The sequence below is a fragment of the Mya arenaria genome, chromosome 1 (genome assembly GCF_026914265.1).
Source record: "Mya arenaria isolate MELC-2E11 chromosome 1, ASM2691426v1".
Classification (NCBI taxonomy): domain Eukaryota; kingdom Metazoa; phylum Mollusca; class Bivalvia; order Myida; family Myidae; genus Mya; species Mya arenaria.
The window spans coordinates 23,746,444-23,772,517 of NC_069122.1; the positions used below are offsets into that span (position 1 = coordinate 23,746,444).

The following is a 26,074-nucleotide window of genomic DNA, read 5'->3' on the forward strand; positions in this document are numbered from 1 at the left end:
GGAGTTTGTTTCTATGCTGTTTCAATAATTCACCAGCTGTTGCATATTATCTATTTATCGTTCCCCTCGGGTGAGAATCCATTTTTTTTTAAAATAATGTATATATCATTTTAAAATACTAAATTGAAATGTGTGAAACAGTGGCCCTGAAAGGGATCATTTTCAATTTAATAATTAGTATAGTCTTTGTTATGCCAACATCTAATTACCATCCGGAAATGGTTTTAGCGTATCTTTTAAATTCACCCTGGATGATCAACCAATTTCTATTTTATTTCTTAAGTAAATAAATCCTTGACAAGCCTAACTGATATTGTTACACCATAGGATGGAATCTTATGCTGGGATTGGTTACATTCTCCTAACTGGTTTGCGTGGTAACACAGCAACATTAACTTAATTGTCCATTAAATATTAATTTGTCATTTACCATCATGCTCCAATAAACCTGGGGCGACCCCTGTGCTTGTTTTACACGGGGACTCTTAGATTCACTGTGCTACATATCAGCACCTTATTAATGCACACATGAACGTGAATCATACTGGTAAAAACCTGTATAAAAATATACATAAAACCCTGTTCATGCAGCGCTATCAGCGCTTTGATTTATTCTAAAGACATGACCCAAAATAATCTGGTCTACATGTTTGTTGACAGGGAACCAGTTGAGTAATTTAAAGTGTTCTGGGCTAATGTGAGACCTTGCATCAAGATCCAAAACAAACCTCATAAGTTTAGTTTGTGTGGTTTGGAGCTTGGTTTTAAGTTACTTGGTCAGACCATGATACCACATAGAACAGGCATAATCAAAATGGCATTGAATTAAGGCCATGACAAGGAGTTTCTTGGTGTGTTTTGTAAGGTAACCTTTCTTTCAATATAGATATTTTATTCTTGCATTAGCCTTTTTATACCCCAGACAAACGAAGTTTGAAGGGGGTATATTGGAGTCACCCTGTGGTCGGTCAGTCGGTTTGTCGGTTTGTTGGTCGGTCAATTGCAATTTTCTTGTCCGGAGCATAACATAAAAACTACTGTATGGAATTGGATTAAACTTCATACAATGGTAGAGCATAATGAGAGGAAGTGCAGTGTACAATAACCATAAATCTATTCTTGCTTATTACTGAGTTATTGCCCTTTGTTCCTTTTTTTTGTCCGGAGTATAACTTGAAAAGCACTGGGTGGAATTCATTGGAACTTCATACAATGGTATAGCACAATGAGAGGAAGTGCATTGTTCAAGAACCATAATTCTACTTTAGCTAATTACTGAGTTTTTGCCCTTTATTTGTTTTTTTTGCTGTCAATTTTTTTTCCAGACATTAACTTGCAAACTACTAGATGGAATTTATTGAAACTTCATACAGTGGTAAAGCACAATGAGAGGAAGTGCAGTGCACGAGAACCATAACTCTAGGGTTATCAATAAGTTTCAGTTAAACCGTCTCAAATGGTGAAGTAACCGACCAGCTTCTACTTATTCTACTGAAAATTCATTTAGTTTTCCAAATTTGTTCTTATTGAGAACACTGTAACTCTATTTTAGCTAATTACATGTTATGGATTTAATACTTTTTTTCTTGTCCCGAGCATAACTTGAAAACTATAGGATGGAATTTAATAAAACCTTATACAGTGATAGATCATAATGAGAGGAAGTGCAGTGTACAGGAACCGCAATTCTATTTCAGCTAACTACAGAGTAACTGCCCTTTGTTACTTTTTCTTGTCTGGAGCATAACTTGAAAATTATTGGATGGAATTTAATAATACTTCATACAGTGATAGATTATAATGAGAGGAAGTGCAGTGTACAGGAACCACAATTCTATTTCAACCTATAACAGAGTTATTGCCCTTTGTTATATATATATAAAGTAATGGTAGGCGCGAACCCGTGCGTGCGTGTGTGTGTGTGTGCATGTGTGCGTGTGTGTGTGCGTCAGTCCGTCCGTCCCACATTCATTTCTTTGCATCTCCTCTTACATTTCTCATGCGATTTCTACCAAACTTTCACAGATTGATGATCATAAAGTGAAGCAGCACATATTGTCGGGCTTTTAGGATTCGACCATTTTTGAAAGAGTTATAGCATTTGTTTATTTTACATTTAAAATTGGTTTCTTCGCAACTCCTCTTTCTTTTTCATGCAATTTCTACCAAACTTTCACAGATTGATGACTATATAGTGATGCAGCCCATATTTTCAGGCTTTCGCGATTCGGCCATTTTTGAAAGAGTTATTGCCCTTTTTTTACATTTGAAATTGGTTTCTTCACAACTTCTTACATTTTTCATGCAATTTCTACCAAACTTTCACAGATTGATGACTATATAGTGACGCAGCGCATATTGTCGGGCTTTTGCGATTCGACCATTTTTGAAAGAGTTATTGCCCTTTCTTTATTTTACATTTAAAATTGGTTTCTTTGCAACTCCTTACATTTATGACTATATAGTGACACAGCGCATATTGTCAGGCTTTTGCAATTTGACCTTTTTTGAAAGAGTTATTGCCCTTTCTTAATTTTACGCATTTCTTATGTTCCTGAGAAACTACCCTTATCATTGATTGGCTTTCGTTACAAAAAATGTCCCCATATAGCTGTCTGTGACCGCTCTTATTACGATCGGAAATGGTACAAAACAAAAATAACCCCATCCATAACATTTTATGTGTTTTCCTTTCTAAATATGTTTGTTTAAACCATTACTTTTAAACAACTGATATAAAAAAAGTAACTTTACTCATTTATAGATGGTCATAGGCAATCGTATATTCTGTGCTTTAGAACATCAAATATATCAGTATTAACATCTCAGTATTAGCATCACTGATATTGTTTAAAGCCTTTTTTCTAACTTATAAAAACATCATCAAAAAATGAATAACTGACGATAGTCCATAAAATAAAGTTGTCATTTATAGGTTGGCTTTCCAAATAGTTGACTGCAATTTCATATCAGGGCAGTGTTCGGGGGTATAAATCACCTTCAGTGATAGCTCTAGTTTAATATAGAACGAGCCATAGAAAAGATAGGGTCTGATCAATAGTTGTGCCAAGATATTTAACAGCAGAAGTTGGTTCAATAGTGATACCATTACATGTAAGTGTTGAGTTTGACCTTATTTTATGTTTAGACCCAAATAAAATTGACTCAGTTTTACATAAATGAAGTGACAACTTATTATCAACCAACCATTGACTGACAATGCAGGTCATCTTTCAATGATGTTTCCACTGAAAACTTACATTTACCTGAAACAAGTATGCCAGAATCATCAGCGTATAACAAGAGCTTGTTTTTAACCACGGCTGACATATTGTTAACATAAAAAAATAAAAGAGGGCCTAGTATGGAATCCTGTGGAACTCCACATGTAATAGTAGAAGTAGTAGAATGTGTACTGGAGACATCAACTAGTTGCTTTCTATCTGAAAGATTCAAACCATCTTCCTGCTGATCTAAGCTTCATAAGAAGGATGGAGTGGTCGACTGTATCGAAAGCCTTTTGGAGGTCTAACAGAATCATACCTACTACGTGACCTTTGTCCATTTCCATCCTTATGAAATCTGTTAAATGAATTAGACGTGTATCTGTTGAGTAGCCACTTTTAAACCCAGACTGAAATTTGAACAATAACTTGTTTACTTTGAAGTATGATTCAACTTGATCATACACAACCCTTTCATAAATCTTTGATACAATACTAAGAATAGAAACCTACAGTTACCTACAGAAGTTATGTCATTCTCTTTAAATATGGGAACTACTCTAGCTGATTTAAGATCATCTGGTACCACATCTTGAAAAAGGGATAAATTTATGACATGAGCAAGAGGTTCGGCAATAATAGAAGCTCCATCTTTTAAAAAACGAGAATACATACCATCTAAACCTGTAGCCTTATTAGCACTTAACTGAGATAAATATTTCAAAATCTGATTTTCGGAAACTAATGAAAAAGAAAAGCTAATTAACAACACGCCTAAATTGGAATAAAATTTTGTCACAAAAGATTTTCCAAACTTATTTACACAAACTGGTAATTTTTCCACAAGCTTAGAGGCAACTGTGGTATAAAATGAGTTAAAAGAGTCGGCAATAGTTTTCTTATCAAAACAAATATCACATTATTATCATTTTGTGTTTGTTTGTTTTTAGCGACGTTGAGGATGTTAGGCCTTTCAGGTCTAAGCAAGTCCCAGCGTATGGTGTTGGGAGTGATCGTTTTGGTTATTGTGGATCTAATATGGGTTGCTTCAGCTGAGCTTACCAAGGTAATTATGAACTTATAAATATGGTCTGCAACAATATACAGTAAAACTGCAGTCGTTCGAAAAGGCAGTCATTCAAACACAGGCGGTCGCTCGAGGTTGAAGCTTAGTCCTGACATGTTTCCTTCTATTTTTAACCAGGTGAAAACTGGTTATTAGAATGACGATTGTCATTGTTCAGGTGGGTGGCCGGGCGGGCGGCATCAAACTCACCTATTAAACTGAATAATTTCAGTAAGGGTTGACATATCTTGACCAAACTTGGGTCTATAGGAAGAGTTTATGGATACCTTTAATGGGATTGCGTTTGGGGTCCCAAGGGTCAAGGTCTAGGTCACTGTTACTAAAAATGGATAAACGGTTGAAACTGAATAACTTTAGTTAGGGTTGACATATCTTGACCAAACTTGGTCTATAGGAATAGTTTATGTAGACCTTTTATGGGATTGCGTTTGGGATCCCTAGGGTTAAGGTCACTGTTACTAAAAATAGAAAAATGATTGAAACTGAATTTCTTTAGTTAGGGTTGACATATCTTGACCAAACTTTGTCTATAGGAAGAGTTTATGGAGACCTTTCATGGGATTGCGTTTGCGGTCCCTAGGGTCAAGGTCACTGTTACTTAAAATAGAAAAACATTTTCAACTGAATTAGTTTAGTTAGGGTTCACATATCTTGACCAAACTTGGTCTATAGGAAGAGTTTATGGATACCTTTCATGGGATTGTGTTTGGGGTCTGTAGGGTCAAGGTCAAGGTCACTGTTACTAAAAATAGAAAAACGGTTGAAACTATAATAAATTTAGATAGGGTCCACATATCTTGACCAAACTTGGTATAAAGGAAGAGTTTATGAAGACCTTTCATGGGATTGCGTTTGGGGTCCATAGGATCAAGGTCAAGGTCACTGTTACTAAAACTGGAAAAAACAGTTGAAACTGAATAACTTTAGTCAGGTTTCACATATCTTGACCAAACTTGGTATAAAGGAACAGTTTATGGAGACCTGTCATGGGATTGTGTTTTGGGTCCCTAGGATCAAGGTCACTGTTTCTTAAATAGAAGAATGGTTGAAACTGAATAACTTTAGTCAGGGTTCACATATCTTGACCAAACTTGGTCTATATGAAGAGTTTATGGATACCTTTCATGGGATTGCATTTGGGGTCTCTAGAGTCAAGGCCAAGGTCACTTTACTAAAAATAGAAAAACGGTTGAAACTGAATAACTTTAGTTAGGGTTGACATATCTTGACCCAACTTGGTATAAAGGAAGAGTTTCTGGAGACCTTTTAATGGATTGCGTTTGGGGACCCCTATGGTCAAGATCACTGTTACTAAAAATAGAAAAACAAACACAGGCTTAAGTTCTTCTGTCAATCATTGAAAACCAGGTTTCGTCGCATTGCGGCGTTTCATGTCAGATAAATATACTGACGCTGCAATGAAACCTAGATAAGTCAAGGAGTCGAGCACCATAACCAGTCCCGAATACACAATTCATGCACAAAACCTTATGACTCCCTCGAGGTCATTATTTCACACAATTTCGAAACGTATGTTCCAAAAACAAAAACAATTGCTAGGTGTTTAAGTTTTCACAAGTTGTAAAAATTGTAATGACAGTTGAAAGAAAATTTGATAAGGTGTGAAAAATACATCACTGTTTATGCATGACCGCTATTAGTTGATATGGGCATTTGAGAAGATAATTATGAGAAATTAATGACGAGAAGTTAATAGTGATGCTGACCGTGATATATAGACGCTCCGTACACTGTCACGTCATATAATGATTCAACATTGCGAGACAAACAAGATGCACCAATTATTATTCCTTGCGAAACTTAAATCTGACTAATGCCATAATATGAGCGATTGTTGAAATAGGCACTTTAAACTATATAAAATACACTGAAGGACTTTTCTTAACAGACTGGGAAATTGAAACTTGGGTTGTTCGAAACATCGGTTCCCTCAAGGTTTTAGATGGACCCCGGCGTCCTCAGCGATCGCAGTTTTACTGCACTGGTTTACTGACAGACAGGATTGAACAGCAATACCTTTTTTGTCATACCACTGAGTTGTAAAATTTTACCTTCTTATCTCAATAATTTTTTCTTCAGATAATTTTTTCCTGTGAATCAATGCTAAGAAATTATTTAAACCCTTAAAGTTCATACATTCCAATAGGCTAATTTGGCAAAAGCTCCAGGATCCTCTTTGGGAAAGTATCTCAGAATTAAAAAAACAACAACAACAGCATACAATTTTTTACTTGCACAAATGTTCTCACAGGGTTGAATTTTATCAGTGGTTTAATCACTGCTCTCTGACACTGCTATGGGGCTGGTTTAATCACTGCACTCTGACACTGCTATGGGGCTGGTTTAATCACTGCACTCTGACACTGCTATGGGGCTGGTTTAATCACTGCACTCTGACACTGCTATGGGGCTGGTTTAATCACTGCACTCTGACACTGCTATGGGGCTGTATTCATTAAGCATCTTATTGTGAAAGTTTTCAACTTAGTGATTTTTGTTTTTTTCTTTTTTATATTTAATGCGAACAATTTTTTTATACACCAAAAATATGAAAATAAGCAAGACAAAGATCAAAATAATAAAGGCATATGAACTAATGGTGTGTTCCCACTTTCCCAACCAGTAATTTTTCCTATAGAAATTGAGGTTGGAGTTGGGGAGATGTATAGTGTGTTGTAACAATAGATTTGATATGGTAGGTGATAATTGCTATACTGTGCTGAAAAAGTTGTGTGTTTAGTTTTGAAAAAGTTGTTCTTAAATTTCATAAAATAATACAAATATAGAGCTGACTTTTATTTGCAATTCATAATTTTCATATAATTAAAAATGCAAGAATATAATGAATATATGGACTTCCTAAGAATTGATATTAAATTGTGAATAATTTGTAAGTGTGGAAATTAGCGGTTGGGAAAGTGGGAACAAACCTAATAAATTTGATAAAACATAGAACTTAAGAACATAGAACTTTAATTATATTTCTTGTTAAAAATTGTTATTATTTGCATATGAACATCTTTGGTTACCGTATTTCCTCGACTATAAGATGGGGAAATTGGGTCCCGATTTTTAACCTCAAAGTAGGGGACCCATCTCATAGGCGAGTCTATAAGAAATTCAGAAAGAATAAGAGTCAGAATCAGTAATATTCAACATAAGGTATTCGACTGACTGATTTATTGTCTGCTGATGACACCCCAATAAAAGTGACAAGATCACTCCAATCGGATTAAGACGACCATCTGCTTCGTTTCGCTGCCATGAACACTCCATATCTGCTAATTGGCAAATGCTTGTTATCGGTCCAAACACATTGCTTATCACAGGAGACACATTTTACTGCCTTTTATATAATTAGAATATTTTAAAAAAATCATCGTGTTATTTTTTCCATGTCGGAAATAAAAGTTACTATTTCCTTACCATTAGGCTATGTGTATATCATGCAGACTGGCATGTGGCATGCTTCAATACACATTTCATTAATCATTTAATATACATTTATTTATCTGCAATCATCAATGGTTATTTATTTCTCCTAATTTAAGTCCCAACAACTGCAATCAAAACAAACACCGAAAATTTAACTTATTAACACATGTAATGAAATGTGTAGTGTTTGTCGGCTGCAAATCAAACAGTACAATTTGAGACGACACAGCATGAGCTCTGTAATCATCAAAGGTGCATGGCAGTGGTTTGTATTTAAATAGGTCAGCCTTTACTGTATAACCCCATTTACTCCCAAGTTTGTGTCTAGGCTGGTTAGAACATACAATCGGAAAAATAATCAATAATCCTCGTATTAGAACCTTCAAATCATGGCCAATATATTTGATTTTACTACAAAAAAAACTTAACCGCGTAACGTTGTTCTATTATTAACCTACATCCACATTAAAGAGTTCACTGTTGACATTAAATCGGTGATTTTCTTCCAATCAAATGAACAAATTTAGTTGATAATTGTCTATTTAGCTTGAACATTACCACAGATTTGGAGAAATTCAAGTGCTGGATGTGCTTTAAAAGTTGACCCCGTCTAATAAACGAGTCTAGACAAAAACACAAGATTTCATGGGCAAAGTTAGGGAGTCGTCTTATAAGCGGATCGCCTTATAGTCGGGGAAATATGGTAATGTGACAACGTTTGTCAAAGTAGAGTTATGATCTCATCAATTTTATGTCGAAAATTGTTCATTTTATGGACAGTAAATCACACTTATATTCATGCTTTAGAGGGCACAAATATCGAACACATGCAAAGCGAAAATACATGGTCATACAATTATAATTAATAAATATGCTATATTAAATAAACACTTATCTGAGTAAATTATTGTTTCCGATGTTTTTCAAAACATGCAATTATAATGTAAAGCGTGATTTCTATTTATAAATATCTTGAATGTAGGTGGACATAACTGCAAAACCTAAAGATGCGCGTGCGCCCTCTGACGTCATTCCCCCATGCGCTACATTTTGATCTCTAAGCGTATAAACATTGAATGGCATTTTTTTACAAAAATACTTAACAAAACAAGATATAACTTCGCAAGTGTGACCAAGGCAAGCCTCTGTATTGATCAATCTTGATCTGTGTTTACACTGATACTCAACAATAAAGGCCCCATTCTGAAAAATTTATGTACACAAAAGCTAGAGTAAAAATTGTGTCAACACAACAAGATAGAGAGCCTGATATTGAGGGAGTTAGTTCGGTTTTATCAAATGACAATGCTTACTATGAAATAATATCAGTTTACTGTAATCCTCCTGGAAACACAACAAAAATACAGAATATGTTCAACAAACTCAAAACAGAGAAATTCCCAACCTTTATTGTTGGTGAATTAAACATTGACCATCTACCGCCATCAAAATGTTTACAACTAGCAGAAATCATGCAAAAACAGTTCATGGCAAAATCTGTCATCCATTAAGAAACAACTGATTACTTGGGCGGCTATATACTATAGCTAGGTAATAACATTACCTGCTAGATAGTTTAAAAAACTGATATCAAACTTACACATGTTCTTAAAGGTCCTTGGGAGTACTGTTCTACTGGGCTTACTACTGAAGATAGGAGAAAATGTATTCCCATCGGTTTTTAAATCAAATGTAAACAAATAAGTTGAATACACCCTTTTATCCCACTTTCAAATCTTGCTCTCGTTTATGCATCATTTCATTATGTAAAATCAGACAATATTATCATACCAATAATACAAACTGTTGTGATGATAGTGTTGTTTGTGGCATTATCCACATGTTTGTAATACTTACCATAACAGAAGGTGTTGAGAACAATTACGTACAACATACAGCTTTTACAATTCGCGATGATAACAAATAAGTTTAGTGCTTTACAGAGAATGACATTGGGATGACAGAATGAAATTATTATTAATTGATTATGTGATACAGTATTGCAATATACTATATATGTGCTTTATATCACTTGTGCTGTTGTTATTTCGATATATTTTATCATTAATTTTATGTGCATGTACTGTACTATTTAATAACCTTTGCCATTTTCTTGATTCAATGAAATTTGTCAAAACAAATATGGTGGCTGCCGATATTGACATTTCTTCTCTGCATCCTAATTTTGGTATTAATAGTATTGATTTATTTTTTCCCACCGTTTTTTATTGCATTTATGACTTGTGTCTTCATCTTATCAATGCTAGCGTCCTATACACAGTAATTTAGGGTTAAATTATTTTTCCATAATTTTTAGCTCTACTGGTCAAAGGCCAGAAGAGCTTATGCGATGGTAATGTGTACGTAGTATGTGCATCCGTGCGTCCGTGCGGTCGTGCGGTCGTGTGTTCGTGCGTCTGTAAACAATTTCTTGTGAACATGATACAGTCTTCAGTTTTGATTGTATCTTGATGAAACTTGTACAGTATCTAGATATCCATTAGAGCTGGGTTCCTTTCGAAAACCAGCCAGATCCGCCCATGCATGCCTAGATTATGGCCCTTGATAGTATAAAAAAATGCTATTGTGTAAACAATTGGTTGTGAACACGATACAGTCTTCAGTTTTGATTGTATCTCGATGGAACTTGTACAGTATCTAGATATAGATTAGAGCTCGGTTCCTTTCGAAAACCAGCCAGATCCGCCCATGAATGCCTAGGTTATGGGCCATGAAAGTTTCAAAGAAATGCTTTCTATTTTTAGCCAGGTCTGCATGAGCGAATTCTATTTTTAGCCAAGTTTACATGTACATGTAAATTCAAGTCAAGAGTTAGGGAGACAATTTGCAAGTCTAGGATTTTGAGAGACAATTTGCTTTTTGCTTCTGCAGCTGATTTTGTGAATTACTTGTTCTTGTTGAAAGCCCAAAGGCCATTTTTTAGCTTTAAGTTCTGTAGTTTGCGCATTCATCTTAACAAAATTGGTTGTGAATGTTTAAGTTATGCACCTGGTGTCATTACTGGCCACACCCAGGGTTCACAGGTTTGGTAAACATAAATCTGGAAAGGTTTGAAAATCTTTTTGTGTGTTCGTGCATCCATCTCAGCACAATTGATTGTGAATGTTTGTTCAAATTGATCAATGTTGTCCTAGGATGCCCTTGACTTTGACCAACTTTTTTTAACTTTTACAACTACAGAATTTTTTACTATGAGTACAGTTTTGAAAGCATTTTTTTTTTGTCAGATGACTTTTACTTGGCACATATTAAAATAGTTCATGCAACTAATCTGCTTACAATACTTTCTGGGCTCAGATGTTGAACGTGCTACGTTTTTAGGTAACCCAAACACAAAACATAAACTATATGTCTGTTGCCTTTTACCCATACATACATGCTCTGGATTGATATGACCACAAAAGCCATGCCAGTAGAGCATAGGCCCTTTTGGGCCTCTTGTTTTTTTATGTAATTATCATAAATAGGAATGTAATTGATTTATATAGAGGTATGATAAGGTACTTCTTATAGAAAATGGTAAATTGATGCTCACAATGATACATGTTGATCAATGAAAATCCCCTAGAATGAGGGAAAAAGAGTGAAGTTATGACCTCGAGGGAGCCATTATAAGGTTTTGTGCATGATTTGTGTAATTGTGACCGACTATATTGCTCAACTCCTTGACATATTTAGATTTTAACGCAGCGTAGGTGTATTTTATATGAAAATAGAAGGAAAAATGTTCAGGGCCAAGCTTCGACCTTGAAGGACCACTGGTTCTGGAACGACCGCTTGTTCGAACGACCGCAGTTTTACTGTACTTGTAAAGCTATTTTTCAGGTTTGATGAAAAAGTTTAATGTCAAAACGAAGTTTCCTTTTTTCATAGCACCTGATCATGCCGTGTGTGGTTGAATTGTTCATGTCTTGAAAAATGATGCCCCAGAAGATCATCTATCGGCCCGGGTTCCATTTCTTTCTCTTGTATGGACAGATTTTGAAATAAATCGCCACATGTGTTCGACCTACCAAGATGATGTGCGTGCAAGACTTGTGTCCCTACATCTAAGGTCAATCTCACTGTCTGATCTTTAACTTCTTGTATTGACAGATTTAAAAATAACTTGTCCCGTGTGTTTGACATACCAAGACGACATGTCATGTGCAAGACCTGTGTCCCTACCTCTAAGGTTATGGTCTCACTTAGTGTTTGTTTACAATGGAATGATGCATATATATATGGACATAGAGTTGGGCTTTCACTTTTTTTACTGACCGTATTCATTGGTCATTGTCACATTTGGGGGCATTTATCACATACTGTGACAGCTCTTGTAAATTATCAGTTTGCATACATTGCAATACAGTAAAACTGCAGTCGTTCGAACAGGCGGTTGCTCAACGCTGCATTGAAACCGAAATAAGTTGAGGAGTCGAGCACAATAGTCGGTCCCAAATGCACAAATCATTCACAAAACCTTATGGCTCCCTCAAAGTCATAATTTCACACTTTTTTCCGAACGCATGTTTCCTTAGCAATTGCTAGCTGATAAAATTTTCACAAGTTGTAAAAATTGAGATGACAGTTGAAAGGGAATTTCATAAGGTGTGTAAAAATCGTTTATCACTGTTTACGCATGACAGCTTATAGTTGATATGGGCATTTGAGAAGATAATTATAAGTTTGAACAGATTAGCGAGACAGAACAGATGGGCCAATCATCAACCCTTGATTTTATGAAACTTGAGTCTGACTAATGCCATAATATGTACTGTCATATCTAAATGTGCTTTTTGTAAAAATAAACATAATTTATTCATTTTTTTTTTTTTTTTTTCTTATACATTTATTATATGACAACCTTTGAACATAAGTGCGATTCTACAATGCTCACATAAATGGTGTCGTAGTAAACAGTCGGTTTGATGACTTCCAACTTAAAATACACTGAAAGATATTTCATAATAGACTGGAAAATTGAAACTCGGGTTGTTCGAAACATCGGTTCCCTCAAGGTTTCAGCTCGGATACCGGCGTCCTCGAGCAATAGCAGTTTTACTGTATATGATGGCATGCTTTGAGGCATATTCTGATACTGTAGCTGCCACTTTTGGCCTTGTTTGTGATAAATTATGGTGCCTGCATATTTAATAGAAGAAAACCTGGTGCCATATATATTCATGTATTAACTTTGCAGTACCTTTTCGAGGAGTACAACAAGCCATTTTTCAGCACGTACATGAAGACAGCCATGTTCACAATCTACCTCAGCGGCTTTCTCTTCTGGCCACCCTGGAGAAACCAGTGCAGAAGAAACAGGGTGGGAAATTACACAAAAACACAGCATAACATACGTCTAATTTGTTTCCATTGTTAAAAGTTAACTACTTATAACTTCTTAAAAAAATTTTTTTATTATCTGAAGCTTTTTGCCAACAAGTGTAATTTTAGGGTTTTTCATTGAAATGTCTTTTTTAACTCGACTGTTCGAAGAATATGGAGAGCTATATATACTACTCACCTTAGCATTGGCGTCTGTGTCGGCCTCACACCTTGGTTAAGGTTTTGCATGTAAGCACCTTTAAGTCATTATCTCAGTAAATACATCATTTATTGAAACTTTAGATATGTATTTCCAACTATCATACCCACTAAATTAATGAAATAAAATAACTCTTATTTGAATATAATGCAAATAATGGGCTTTTATATTTGACTTAGAAATTCTGGTTAAGGTTTTGCATGTAAGCACATTTAAGTCAATACCTCAGCGATTACATCATGTATTGCATTGAAACTTTATACACGGGCTCCCAACCATTCAACCTTCTAAATTAATTAATTAATATAACTCTATCTTGCATGTTATATTGTTTTTGCCCTTTTATTATGCGACTTAGAAATTCTGGTTTTGCTTCTTAGCACACATAGGTTAATATCTCAGCAACTACTCGATGTATTGCATTGAGACTTTAGACACTGGTACTCAACCACCCAACCTACTTAAATAACGTTAGATAACTGTATTTTGCAAATAATGGCACTTCATTATTGGACTTAGATATTCTGGTTAAAATTGTGTTGATGGTTTGTTTTAAACAACTATGTACAGTGTTTGCCAGTCAATGATGATGTTGTAAGATTTCCACAATACTAGGAGTCATCAGAATCTGACACTTTCAGCCTTAATGAAACAGCACTCGAAAGGGATGTAAGAGTTTCAATATACAGTAGGTCTTTGCATTTAGCTATTAAAATTGCATAATTTTATTATTGTTTTGTTCAATATCAATTTTAATTTAAATTTGGCCGACCGGATCCATTACTGGATATAAACGCATTGCCAGCATATTTCAGTAGGGTCATTTCAATATTTCAATTTTGCATCTTTCTTTTTGTAAACAATATCCCAGATGTTTATAAAAGTAACTCCATATGATCTTTTATACAAATTATGGCCCCTGATTGACTATGGAACTTAGGTTAAAGTTTAAGGGCAGGTTGGGATATTTATTAATAACCTCTTTACCCTTCATTCAATTGACGTAATACTTCACACAATTGTTCAGGACCATCACACAATGAGGTTACATAACTCCATATTATCTTTAATACAAATTATGGCCCCTGATTGAGTTAGGTTAAGGTTTTAGGGCAAGTTAAAGTTTTAGGGCAAGTTGGGATTTTAATAAAAAAAGCTTCTATACCTTTCATTCAATGCACTTAATAAAATGCAAATTTATTGATGACCATCTTACAACAAGAAACATAACTCCATTTTAACACTAAATACAAATAATGGCCCTTGAATATTTTTTTTTATTTTTTTTTTATTTTAATTTCTTTTCAAAGGTACATTTTTATATTCTTCACCACATTTTCATAAAAGGAAAACAAGTTATTTGAATGACTTGCGTCATTGTTGGGGCGGGCTGGTGGGAGGGAATCACCTTATGTACCAAATAATTTTAGCTAGGTTTGCCATAAAGAGACCAAACTTGGTATATACGAAGAGTTCATGGAGACCTTTTATGGGTGTGTTTGAGGCCCCTTAGATCAAGGTCAAGGTTACTATTAATAAAACAAGGGTTGGTATTGAATAACTTAAGTAAGGGTCTACATATTGTGACCAAACTTGGTATATAGGAAGAGTTTATAGAGACCTTTCCCGAGATTGTGTTTTGGGACCCGAGAGCTATGGTCTATGTCAAGGTCACTGTTGCTAAAAAAGAAATATGGTAAGTACTGAATAACTCAAGTAAGGGTTGACATAGTGTGGCTAAACTTGGTATATAGGACAAGTTTATGTAGAGCTTTCATGGATTGCCTTTTGGTCCCCTAGGGTCAAGGTCACTGTTACTAAAAATAGATTACTGTTTCAGTTATGGTTGACATACTGTGACCAAACTTGATATGTAGGAAGAGTTTATGGAGGATTTTCATGGGATTGTGTTTGGGGCCCTTAGGATCAAGGTCACTGTTACAAAAAAAAGAAGAAAGCAGTTGAAACTGAATCTCTTCAGCCAATCATTAAAAACCTGGTTTTGTCACATCCCGATTCTTGTTCACTTTTTAATTTGATTGTTTTATTGCTTTTGACAGGCACATATAACATCGTTATTATGTCTCCCCCTCTCTGGGGGAGACATATTGTTTTTGCCCTGTCCGTCAGTCCGGTAGTCCGGTAGTCCGGTAGTCCGGTAGTCCGTCAGTCCGTCAGTCCGTCAGTCCGTCAGTCCGTCCGTACGTCACACTTCGTTTCCGATCGATAACTGGAAAACCGCATGACCTAGGATCACCAAACTTGGTAGGGAGGTTGGTCATGAGGTGTAGAAGATCCCTATTGTTTTTGGGGTCACTAGGTCAAAGGTCAAGGTCGCGGCGACCCCCAATGTAAAAAACATTTCCGCTCAATATCTTGAGAATGGTTTGACCTAGGTTCACCAAACTTGGTAGGGAGGTTGGTCGTGAGGTGTAGAGGATCCCTATTGTTTTTGGGGTCACTAGGTCAAAGGTCAAGGTCGCGGCGACCCCCAATGTAAAAAACATTTCCGCTCAATATCTTGAGAATGGTTTGACCTAGGTTCACCAAACTTGGTAGGGAGGTTGGTCGTGAGGTGTAGAGGATCCCTATTGTTTTTGGGGTCACTAGGTCAAAGGTCAAGGTCGCGGCGACCCCCAATGTAAAAAACATTTCCGCTCAATATCTTGAGAATGGTTTGACCTAGGTTCACCAAACTTGGTAAGGAGGTTGGTCGCGAGGTGTAGAGGATCCCTATTGTTTTTGGGGTCACTAGGTCAAAGGTCAAGGTCGCGGCGACCCCCAATGTAAAAAACATTTCCGCTCAATATCTTGAGAATGGTTTGACCTAGGTTCACCAAACTTGGTAGGGAGGTTGGTCGTGAGGTGTAGAGGATCCCTATTGTTTTTGGGGTCACTAGGTCAAAGGTCAAGGTCGCGGCGACCCCCAATGTAAAAAACATTTCCGCTCAATATCTTGAGAATGGTTTGACCTAGGTTCACCAAACTTGGTAGGGAGGTTGGTCGTGAGGTGTAGAGGATCCCTATTGTTTTTGGGGTCACTAGGTCAAAGGTCAAGGCCGCGGCGACCCCCAATATAAAAAACATTTCTGCTCAAAATCTTGAGAACGGTTTGACCTAGGTTCACCAAACTTGGTAGGGAGGTTGGTCATGAGGTGTAGAAGATCCCTATTGTTTTTGGGGTCACTAGGTCAAAGGTCAAGGTCGCGGCGACCCCCAATGTAAAAAACATTTCCGCTCAATATCTTGAGAATGGTTTGACCTAGGTTCACCAAACTTGGTAGGGAGGTTGATCATGAGGTTTAGAAAACTCCTATATTTTGGGAGGTCAAAGGTCAACGTCGCTGTGACCTCTAATGTAAAAAAATATTTCCGTGCAATATCAGGAGAATGCTTTGATCTAGGTTCACCAAACTTTGAAGTGAGGTTGGTCATGATGTCTAGTTGATTTTGCAATCAGTTGGTCAAAGGTCAAGGTCACTGACCTTGAGGTGAAGAACCGGTTTCTGCTCAATAACTCAAGAACGTTTACACCCAGGAACTTCATACTTGGTATGCCAGTTAGTCATGACTAGTTGATGGCCCCTATTGATTTTGGGATCCATCATTGATTATTTCTCACCTACGACCACACAATGGGGGAGACATGCGCTTTTTCGAAAAAGCAATCTCTAGTTGTATTCACTTCTAAGTCAAAGCGGCGTAGTTGAGAGTGCTGTTGTTGTTTGTTTGTTTGTTTATAATGTTATTCTTATTTCTTCCTGAAAATGGAGAATTTCAAAAACTCATTTTGGGAAAATCAGTGTCCGCCGCGCGTACTGGCTACAACAAAATACTGGATAAAAATACCCTGGATATTACTTTAGCGAATAATAATAGAAGTTTACTACATCTTCTAAAATATTCAGTTCGGTAATCAAATATTTGATGGAAATTACCGTATATTTGAATATCAAGTTTTCCATTCGTTTGCATCCCTAATTATTATATACAACCTATAATCCTTTAATGTATTGCATGCTATTTCCATCAAGTCTGTATTTCATTAAAGACTGAATGTTTTTTTGAATTTTACACAAATCTTCGCAGGCATTAATCTTATCTAATTTTACAGTGATCCGTGCATGTTTCGCCAAAACTTTTCAATCCTTACACTGAAAAGCGGCGGAATAGTCGAGCTCGCTGTCTCTGTGACACCTCTTGTTTTGGTACGAAGTCGACAAATCTGTACACTTATGGTATAATGATTTTGCTTGCCTTGTTAAAGATACATGTACACTCTTGAATTATAGAAATATATTGAAATTAGTCAAAATTCATCTGTTGTTGCTTTATAAACTATGTTTAATTCTCAAGTGAAACTGAAATTGAATTTGTGTAAAGAAAAAACTGACTTTTTAGCTCACCTGAGGACAAAGTGCTCAGCGTGAGCTATTGTGATAGGGTGATAATAGGGTGAAAATTGATTTCTTCAGTGTGAGCTAAATTCAACTTATATTTATACTTATACTTATATTATTTTGTAAAACTTTGTATTCTAATGTGTTCCTTGAAAAGAAGTAGTGTTGTGTGTTGCAGATTGTTCCGACTGGTGAAACTTTTGAAGGAGAAGACCTACTGGTAAAGTCTTTTTTGCCTACTTTATAATTAATTTTCATGATGCCGGTTGCATATGATCGGGGATATTGAGTGCACAGCTCATACAACCATATATTTTGTATAAAATGATTTTGTATAAAATCTTTCCACATAGAGAACAGAAGACAACTGAAGCAATGTAAGAGAAGTTCCTTTTTCGCTCACCTGAGCACAAACTGCTATTGTGATTGGTCTATGTCCAGTGTCTGGTGTCAGTCGTCCATCGTCCGTCATTCGGTGTCAGCAATTGCTGATAATCATCATCTTCTCCTACACCGCCTGGACAATTTTGATGAAACTAGGGATGTTCCTTATCTGACCCCTGGTATCACAATTTTTTACATACCGTAAATGACTGGATATTAGACACAGTTTTTTCCCTCAGATTTCGATGTCAAATGCCTGCGTCTAATAACCGGTAACAAGCTTTTGAACTTTTTTCTGAGGTCGATATCAGGCAGAGCGTTTGTTTAGATTCGTGTAAAAAGGGATGTTACTCGTGTCATATCGATCAAGTATATACGGGTTAAAACGGCATTTGAAGATCGGGATACGGTATATCGTAAGATGTTTATAACTAAAAAATAAATATTGTACGATTAAAATAATGAAAATTATTCAATATTATTTTGAATATAACAATAATTAAACATGCATATAAAGAAGCAAAGCTGTGCACTGTCAAATTATTTTTTGTCAGTTGTACAATAAGGTGTGAAAAACTCGCACTGCCTTTAAGCTATTAAACATACCAATACTAAAAACTGTTGCGATAATGGTCTTGTTTTTTCGCACTTTGCCACGTTCTGTATTCTTTTTCCATACAATATAAGGTTTTTGCATATACTAAACTTTTCATTCTCGACAGGTTATCGGTTACGATAAACTGTCAGAAAGAAATCTTACAAATTGTCATAAAAGGTACTTTTCAGTGCCATTCAGGTACAAATTTTAAATAATTTGTTATGTTTTTATATAACATGAAACGAATAAACAATGAAACATTTTGCTTTGTTTTGGTATTTTATGGTTTAAAAATAACCATTGCAATTTTCATGAATTTTTTTTTTTCGTCACTGTCAACAAACATCGAGGCTGATCTCGGCAGATGATTTTGACATTTTTTCTATGCGTCCTTTAACCCAAAACATAAATTAAAAGTTTTTTCTCAGATTTCTTTGCCTGCCTCTTATACCCCCATCGTCTTATACCCAGTCATTTACGGTACTTATATAGTGAAATTTTTGAAAATCTTCTTGTCTGAAATTGTTAGGCGAAGACCCTTGATATTTAGTGTGTATCATCAAATAGTGGTCCTTTAGATTTGTTAAAATTGCCGCACGTGGGGGTCAAAACTGGCTCCACACTGGGGGTTACAAGCTCCCTAAAAACACATTTTGTTAAAATCTGATTTTATTTTAATATTATCTTTATTTTCTAAAACATTTTTTTTTACTCAATAATGAATTTAATAATCAGACTTTTCAATTGAACTATACCATTTTTCTGAATTCTATAATCTAATATTTTGCTTGGATAGTTCATACATCTTATACACTACAGACATTCATTTAATTCATGTAATTAAGGAAAACTGCTGTGAATGATCAGTGTGACATACTTTCTTAATTTTAAAGCTAGAGGAATGAAATTTGGACCATGTTTACAATTTTTAAAACAAAAATCAATGTTGTGCTTGGATGACCATGGCTATGATCTTTTTACCTACTTTCTTATTTTTGAAGCTACAGCAATGGAATGTGGACCATGTGTACAGTTTTGTAACCAGATATCAATGTTGTCCTTGGATGACCTTGACTGTAATCTTTTGACATACTTTATTTTTTAAGCTGCAGCAATGAAATTTGGACCATGTGTACAGTTTTGAAAACAGATATCAACATTGACATTGACATGTGACTTCCTGACCTACTTTCTTATTTTTGAAGCTAAAGTTTTGAAATTTGGACCATGTGTACAGGTTTGAGAACAAAGCTTTAGTGATAACAAAGGTCAAATACTTACAGAGGTGAGTGATTTAGGGTCATCATAGCCCTCTTGTTTAAAGCCAGAGCTTGGTATTTGATAACCAAGATTCTGGTAAAAAAGTTCTTGTTTGCAATTACTTATTATACCCCTGAAGAGTGGGCATATTAAAATAACACCATCTGTCAGTCTGTCTATGCTTTTGTGCATCTGTCCATACATCACATTTTTCTGTTTGGAACCATATAGAGCTACAGATTGATCAGATGATGTTGACACTTGGCCGGTATGTCCCTATTCATGAAATTTCATCTGCTTGTAATTGCTTAAATAGAAACTAGGTCATGTGGTGTCAAAATTTGGTCACTAGCTCCAATCTTACATTTTTATGTCTGGAACCATATCTTCAGAACCATATATTGGTAGGGATTGGTTAGATTGTGTTCAAATTTGGTCAGAATGCTCCCCTTAATCAAGTTCCAACTGCATGAAAATTGGGTCACATGGTGTCATATACTAGGTCATTAGGTCAAATTTTAGAAAAATCATTGAAAGGCAGAGGCATTAGATTTTGTCCACTATAGATTAAACTTAATCAGACTGTTACCTCTTGATGAACTCTTCAACTAATTTACATCTGGGCCACATGTGATCTAAAATAAGGCCACTAGGTCAAATTTTAGATTTTTTAGTCTGAACCCATATCATGGTATTGATTGCTCAGATGATGTTCAAACTTGGATGTAATGTTTCTTTTGATGAAATCTCATTGTATTGAAAAATTGTTTACATGGGGTCAAAAACTAAGTCACCAGGTCAAGTCTTTGAAAAAATCTTGGGAATTCTAGAGGCAATAATTCCGATATTCATAAAATGTCATAGAATGTTTTTCTTGATGAAATCAATGACTAGTTTGAAACTGTGTCACATGAGGTCAGAAAATAGGTCGCTATGCCAAAACTTACAAAAATCCTGTCTGCAATCTAATATTTGTATTGACTTGTTCAAACTATGGTCAGAATGTTCCCCTTGAACAAAAACTACTGGTAGGTGGTTGAAGTCAACTCTTAAAGTAAACTTGTGTACAAACAAAAGCAATATATCCACTCCATTCTTCATGAAACTTGTTCAAAATTTGCCTGGATGAAGTCTTGGCTTAGATCGAAACAATGTCATATGAGGTCAAAAACTAGGTCACTGTGTCAAGTCTTGGAAAAACCTATAACTTTCATGATGTATGGACAGATTTTAAAATAACTTGCCACATGTTTTTGACATTCCAAGACGACATGTCGTGTGCATGACCCATGTCCCTACCTCTACGGTCAAGGTCATACTGAGTGTTTGTTTACTATGGAATGCTGCATATAAGGACATAGAGTATATATGGTCATGTCCGCATTGTAGCTTTCTCTTGTATGGACAGATTTTAATATAACTTGCAACATGACTGCTCAACATACCAAGATTAAATGTAGCATGCAAGACCTGTGTCCCTATCTATAAGGTCATGGTCAACTGTTTGTTTTCTATAGAATACTACAATTAAGGAAATAGAGTATTGGTTATCGTGTGGGGGCTGTCCCTTCCTCTAGTATAAACAGGTTTTAAAATAACTTGATAGAGTATTGGTTATCGTGTGGGGGCTGTACCTTCCTCTAGTATAAACAGATTTTAAAATAACTTGCCACATGTGTTCAACATACCAAGATGACATGTTCCATGCATGACCTGTGTCCCTACCACTTAGCCCATGTTCACACTTAGTGTTCCTTTTTTATCCACAAGTTTCTTTTTTATCCACATGCTTCTTTTCTATTTTCCCTTTTTAAATAACTTTAAATCACAATTGAACACTGCTTCAGGGGCATTTGTCACTTAAAGTGAGAAGTCTTGTCTGTTTTTTTTAAAACTAAAAACTAAATTATTTTTCAATATATTTTTTCTAAAGGAAGAAATATTTTCAGGGAGATCCAATTTATGTTCCATTGAGATATGATGACAAGATGAACAATGGGTCAGAAACTGATGAACATACAGGTAATAACCACATTTATTGAGTGGACCACCACAGGTAAAAACCTAAGGGGTTTATTAATGCTGCAACAGGTAATAAATGACTAAATGGGTTATTTGTGTTACAACAGTTAACAAAAAAGACCATTGATGCAAAGCATCAAAGGGCGCCGTTTTATAGTTTATGCATTTGTTATAATATGTTTAAAAACAATGAATAGTTACGGTCAACCAGCATATAATGCCGCAAACAAACTAAGGGAAAATGTTCTTTTCAAAGTGTAACACTAAGATTTATGAAGTTCCCGTGAAAACATCATATCACATGACTGACTCGACCAATCATTTTGTGCGCTGACTGTGTAGTGCTCTAAACCAAAACAACTCGGGACAATTGTTATGAAATTTTACTAATGTCACCTTCAACACAATAACAAATAAAGTAAGGTGAACATTTAATTCCTCTATCGATAATTTTTTTTTTTTATCTTAGCTTATGGTTTACTAATTCAGTAAACATAACAAAACAAAATAAAACATAATTACTCGCAATCTTATAATTACCTGTCCACCCATTTTACATTTCCGGCACATGATTACAGGTAACTAATCGGAAAATGTAAACGAATCGGGAACATTTATTAAACTTATTTGTCGTTCTTCTGAAATAATGTTTTGAAGATAAATTGAAGACAAACTTTTTAACCATCAATAGCATTATTAACATCCATGCTATGGCCATCCATTTGCATTTTTTAAATCGTAATAAAATAACAATAAAAACCAACTGTCAATCAGATTTAAATCCGCTCCTACCGCTAATTAAAAAGAATTCCCATCCAATAATGGGCGCGCACTTCAGTGCGGCGCCAATAAATGACAAAGGGTGTTATTGGTGCTACAACTGACAATACATGAGGAACGGGGTTATTGATGCTACAAAAGGTATAATTAAGTCTAAGGGATTTACTGGGGCTAACATAAGGGGATAATTCGGTCTACCACAGGTAATAACTAAAGCGGGGTTATTTGTGCTACCGCAGGTAATAACTAAGGGTGGCTTATTGGTGCTACCACAAGTACCGTATTTTCCTGCTTATATGACGGGGAAATTGGGTCCAAAGTAGGGGTCGTTTTATAAGCAAGGCTATAAGAAATTTAGAAAGAAACAAGTCAGAATCAGTAATATTTAACAAACAATATTGACTGACTGATTTATTGTCTGTTGATGACAACCAAATAAAAGAGGCAAGATCACAACCATCGGATTAAGGCGACCATCTGCTTTGTTTCGCTACGATGAACACTCTATATCTTTTAATTGGCAAACGCTTGTTATCAGTCCAAACACGTGGTTGATTACAGGAGACACATTTCGCTACCCTTGTAATGAAAATATTTTGGATATTGTTTCCCGTGTTAATTTTCCATGTCCAAAATAAAACTTGCGTATATCATGCAGACTAACTGGCAGGTTTCAATACAAATTTCATTAATCGTTACATTAAATTATCTGCAATTATCAATGGTTATTTGTTTCGCCTAATTTAAGTCCCATCAACTGCAATCCAAACACACACCTGCGAAAGTTAAACTTATTATGCCACCCTTCGAAGAAGAGGGGATATATTGCTTTGTACATGTCGGTCGGTCGGTCAGTCCATAGATAGACCAAAGCTTGTCAGAGTGATAACTTAACAATTCCTGCACCTATGGTCATCAAACTTGACATAAAGGTTGGGCCCGACCAGTAGAATACCCCTATTGATTTTAGGGGTCATTGGAACAAAGGTCAAGATCACAGTGACCTTTAACTGGAAAAAGTTGTCAAAGCTTGTCTGAGTGATAACTCAACAATGCCTGGACCTATGGTCATCTTACTTGACATGAAGGCTGGTCCTGACCAGTAGATGACCCCTACTGGGGTCAAAGGTCATTGTCAAAGTGACCTTAAAAGCTAATAGGTTGTCCAAGTGATAACTCGACAATGCCCACACCCATGGCCCTCAGACTTGACTTGGAGGTTGGGCCTACCAAGTAGATGACCCCAATTAATTTTAGGGGTTATCAGATCAAAGGTCAAGGTCACAGTGACATGGAATGTGAAAAGGTTGTCCTAGTGAAGACTCGTCGCTGCTTGCACCCATGACCCTCAAACTTGACTTGGAGGTTGCGCCTGACCAGTAGACAACCCTATCCATTTAAGGGGTCATTGAGTCAAAGGTCAAGGTCACAGTGACCTTGAGGGAAAAAAGCTTGTCCCTGTGATAACTCGACAATGCCTGCACTCATGACCGTCAAACTTGACAACAAGGTTTGGGGTGACCAGTAGATGACCCCTATGGATATTGAGTTCATAGAGTCAAAGGTCAAGGTCACAACTCATATAGGTCATTAAAATTTACATCATATTTACTTATTCCCTGCTGCTTAGAGGATACATGTTTATCTGCAAATATCAGTCATCATCTTAACATAAATAATAAATAAATAATATACCACATTCATATAGCGCTCTTTCCAAAAATGCTCAAAAGCGCTTAACAATATATGGTTAAACAGTACAAATTGATCAGAAAGGAAAAATATATATGCAAGTTAAAAGCAATGTGAAAAGTTCAAAGCAATGCTTAAAAATAGGCATGGAATTAAAAATATAAAGCAGTTTTCTAAGACATATTCTGAAAACATAGATAAAACAATTGAATGACTAATACTTAAAAATAGGCATGGAATTAAAAATATAAAGCAGTTTTCTAAGACATATTCTGAAAGCATAGATAAAACAATCGAATGACTAATACTTAAATGGAATATAATATGAAATAAAACCATTCTATTAGATATTGGAATATGGGATATTTTCCATCTTGACTGTTCCAAATTACATAATCACAGTTAATCAAGTACGCGATTCAGTTTTCAGTTCCCATAAACCTGAACGAAGAAGTGAGTCTTTAGTTGTCGTTTGAAGCTTTCAAGAGAAGTACAGTCTCTAACATGTGCTGGTAAAGTGTTCCATAGCTTAGGAGCAGCTGCAGAAAAGCTCCTATCCCCAAATTTAAGTTTTGTTTTTGGTGGCACAAGAGTTAGCAATTGGTTGGCTGAACGTAGACTTCTAGTCGGTTTGTAAACGTTGATCATATCATTAATGTATTGTGGAGCTTTGCCATAAAGTGATTTAAATACATGAATTAGTATTTTGAAATTGATTCTGTAATCCACTGGGAGCCAGTGAAGATCTTTAAGCACTGACGTGATGTGACTAAACTTTGACTTTCTGGTAATTATTCTAGCAGCAGTATTTTGTACAAGTTGTAGCCTGTTCAATGATTGTTGTTGGACTCCATACAAGAGAGAATTGCAATAGTCCAATCTAGATGTTACTAAGGCATTTACGAGTGTTTTCGTAGCATCCTCGTTGATGTACTGTCGAATGCGTCCTATCTGTCTCAGCTGAGCGTAAGTTGATTTGCACACAGACTTAACATGCGATTCCATGTTCATCCGAGAGTCTAGAAAAGCACCAAGATTTCTGACGTTAGCTGATTGAGTGATAACAGATGTTCCAACATTTACTGTAAGATTTGATACTTTTTCAGACTTATAACATGATTAAAAACTGTACCTACTATCCTCACACATCGAATGATCATAATCTTAAGACTGATACAAAGGCATTCAATGTCAATGACAAATCGGCTGTCATTTCAGTCCATGCATATTTCATTCAATTGTCCAAATATTCCTGACAAAATGGTGCTCAGGTGGTGGGGGGGGGGGTCTCTTGTTAAGACATGTATTGGAATGTGATGTGTGTGTCTTTTTTTCTTCAAGCAAATCATCAAATTTAGTTGATAATTGACTGTTAAGCTTGAACATTATCACAGACTCAGAGAAATTATAGTGCTGGATTCGCTTTAAAAATTACCCCGTCTTATGAGCGAGTCTATAGAAAAAACACCAGAATTTATGGGCAAAGTTAGGGGTCATCTTATATGCGGATCGCCTTGTAGGCTGGGAAACACGGTAATACCTAAAGGGGATTATTGGGGCTACAACAGGTAATAGTTGGAGGGGAATTATTAAGGCTACCACAGTTAAAAATAAATAAAGGGG

General features: G+C 35.8%; 1 protein-coding gene across 3 annotated transcripts in view; it reads left to right on the forward strand.

Annotated features, from left to right (window-relative positions):
- The window catches only part of LOC128230147 (solute carrier family 35 member F5-like), an 84,084-nt gene that overhangs the window by 15,285 nt on the left and 42,725 nt on the right, over window positions 1–26,074 (forward strand). For all 3 annotated transcript variants that reach the window (XM_052942191.1, XM_052942207.1, XM_052942199.1), the window contains exons 2-5: window positions 4,175–4,290; window positions 12,971–13,093; window positions 17,894–17,935; window positions 21,907–21,979. In XM_052942191.1, coding sequence (XP_052798151.1) covers window positions 4,186–4,290; window positions 12,971–13,093; window positions 17,894–17,935; window positions 21,907–21,979 — 343 coding nt within the window. In that variant the 5' untranslated portion in view covers window positions 4,175–4,185. The remainder of the gene's footprint in view (window positions 1–4,174; window positions 4,291–12,970; window positions 13,094–17,893; window positions 17,936–21,906; window positions 21,980–26,074) is intronic.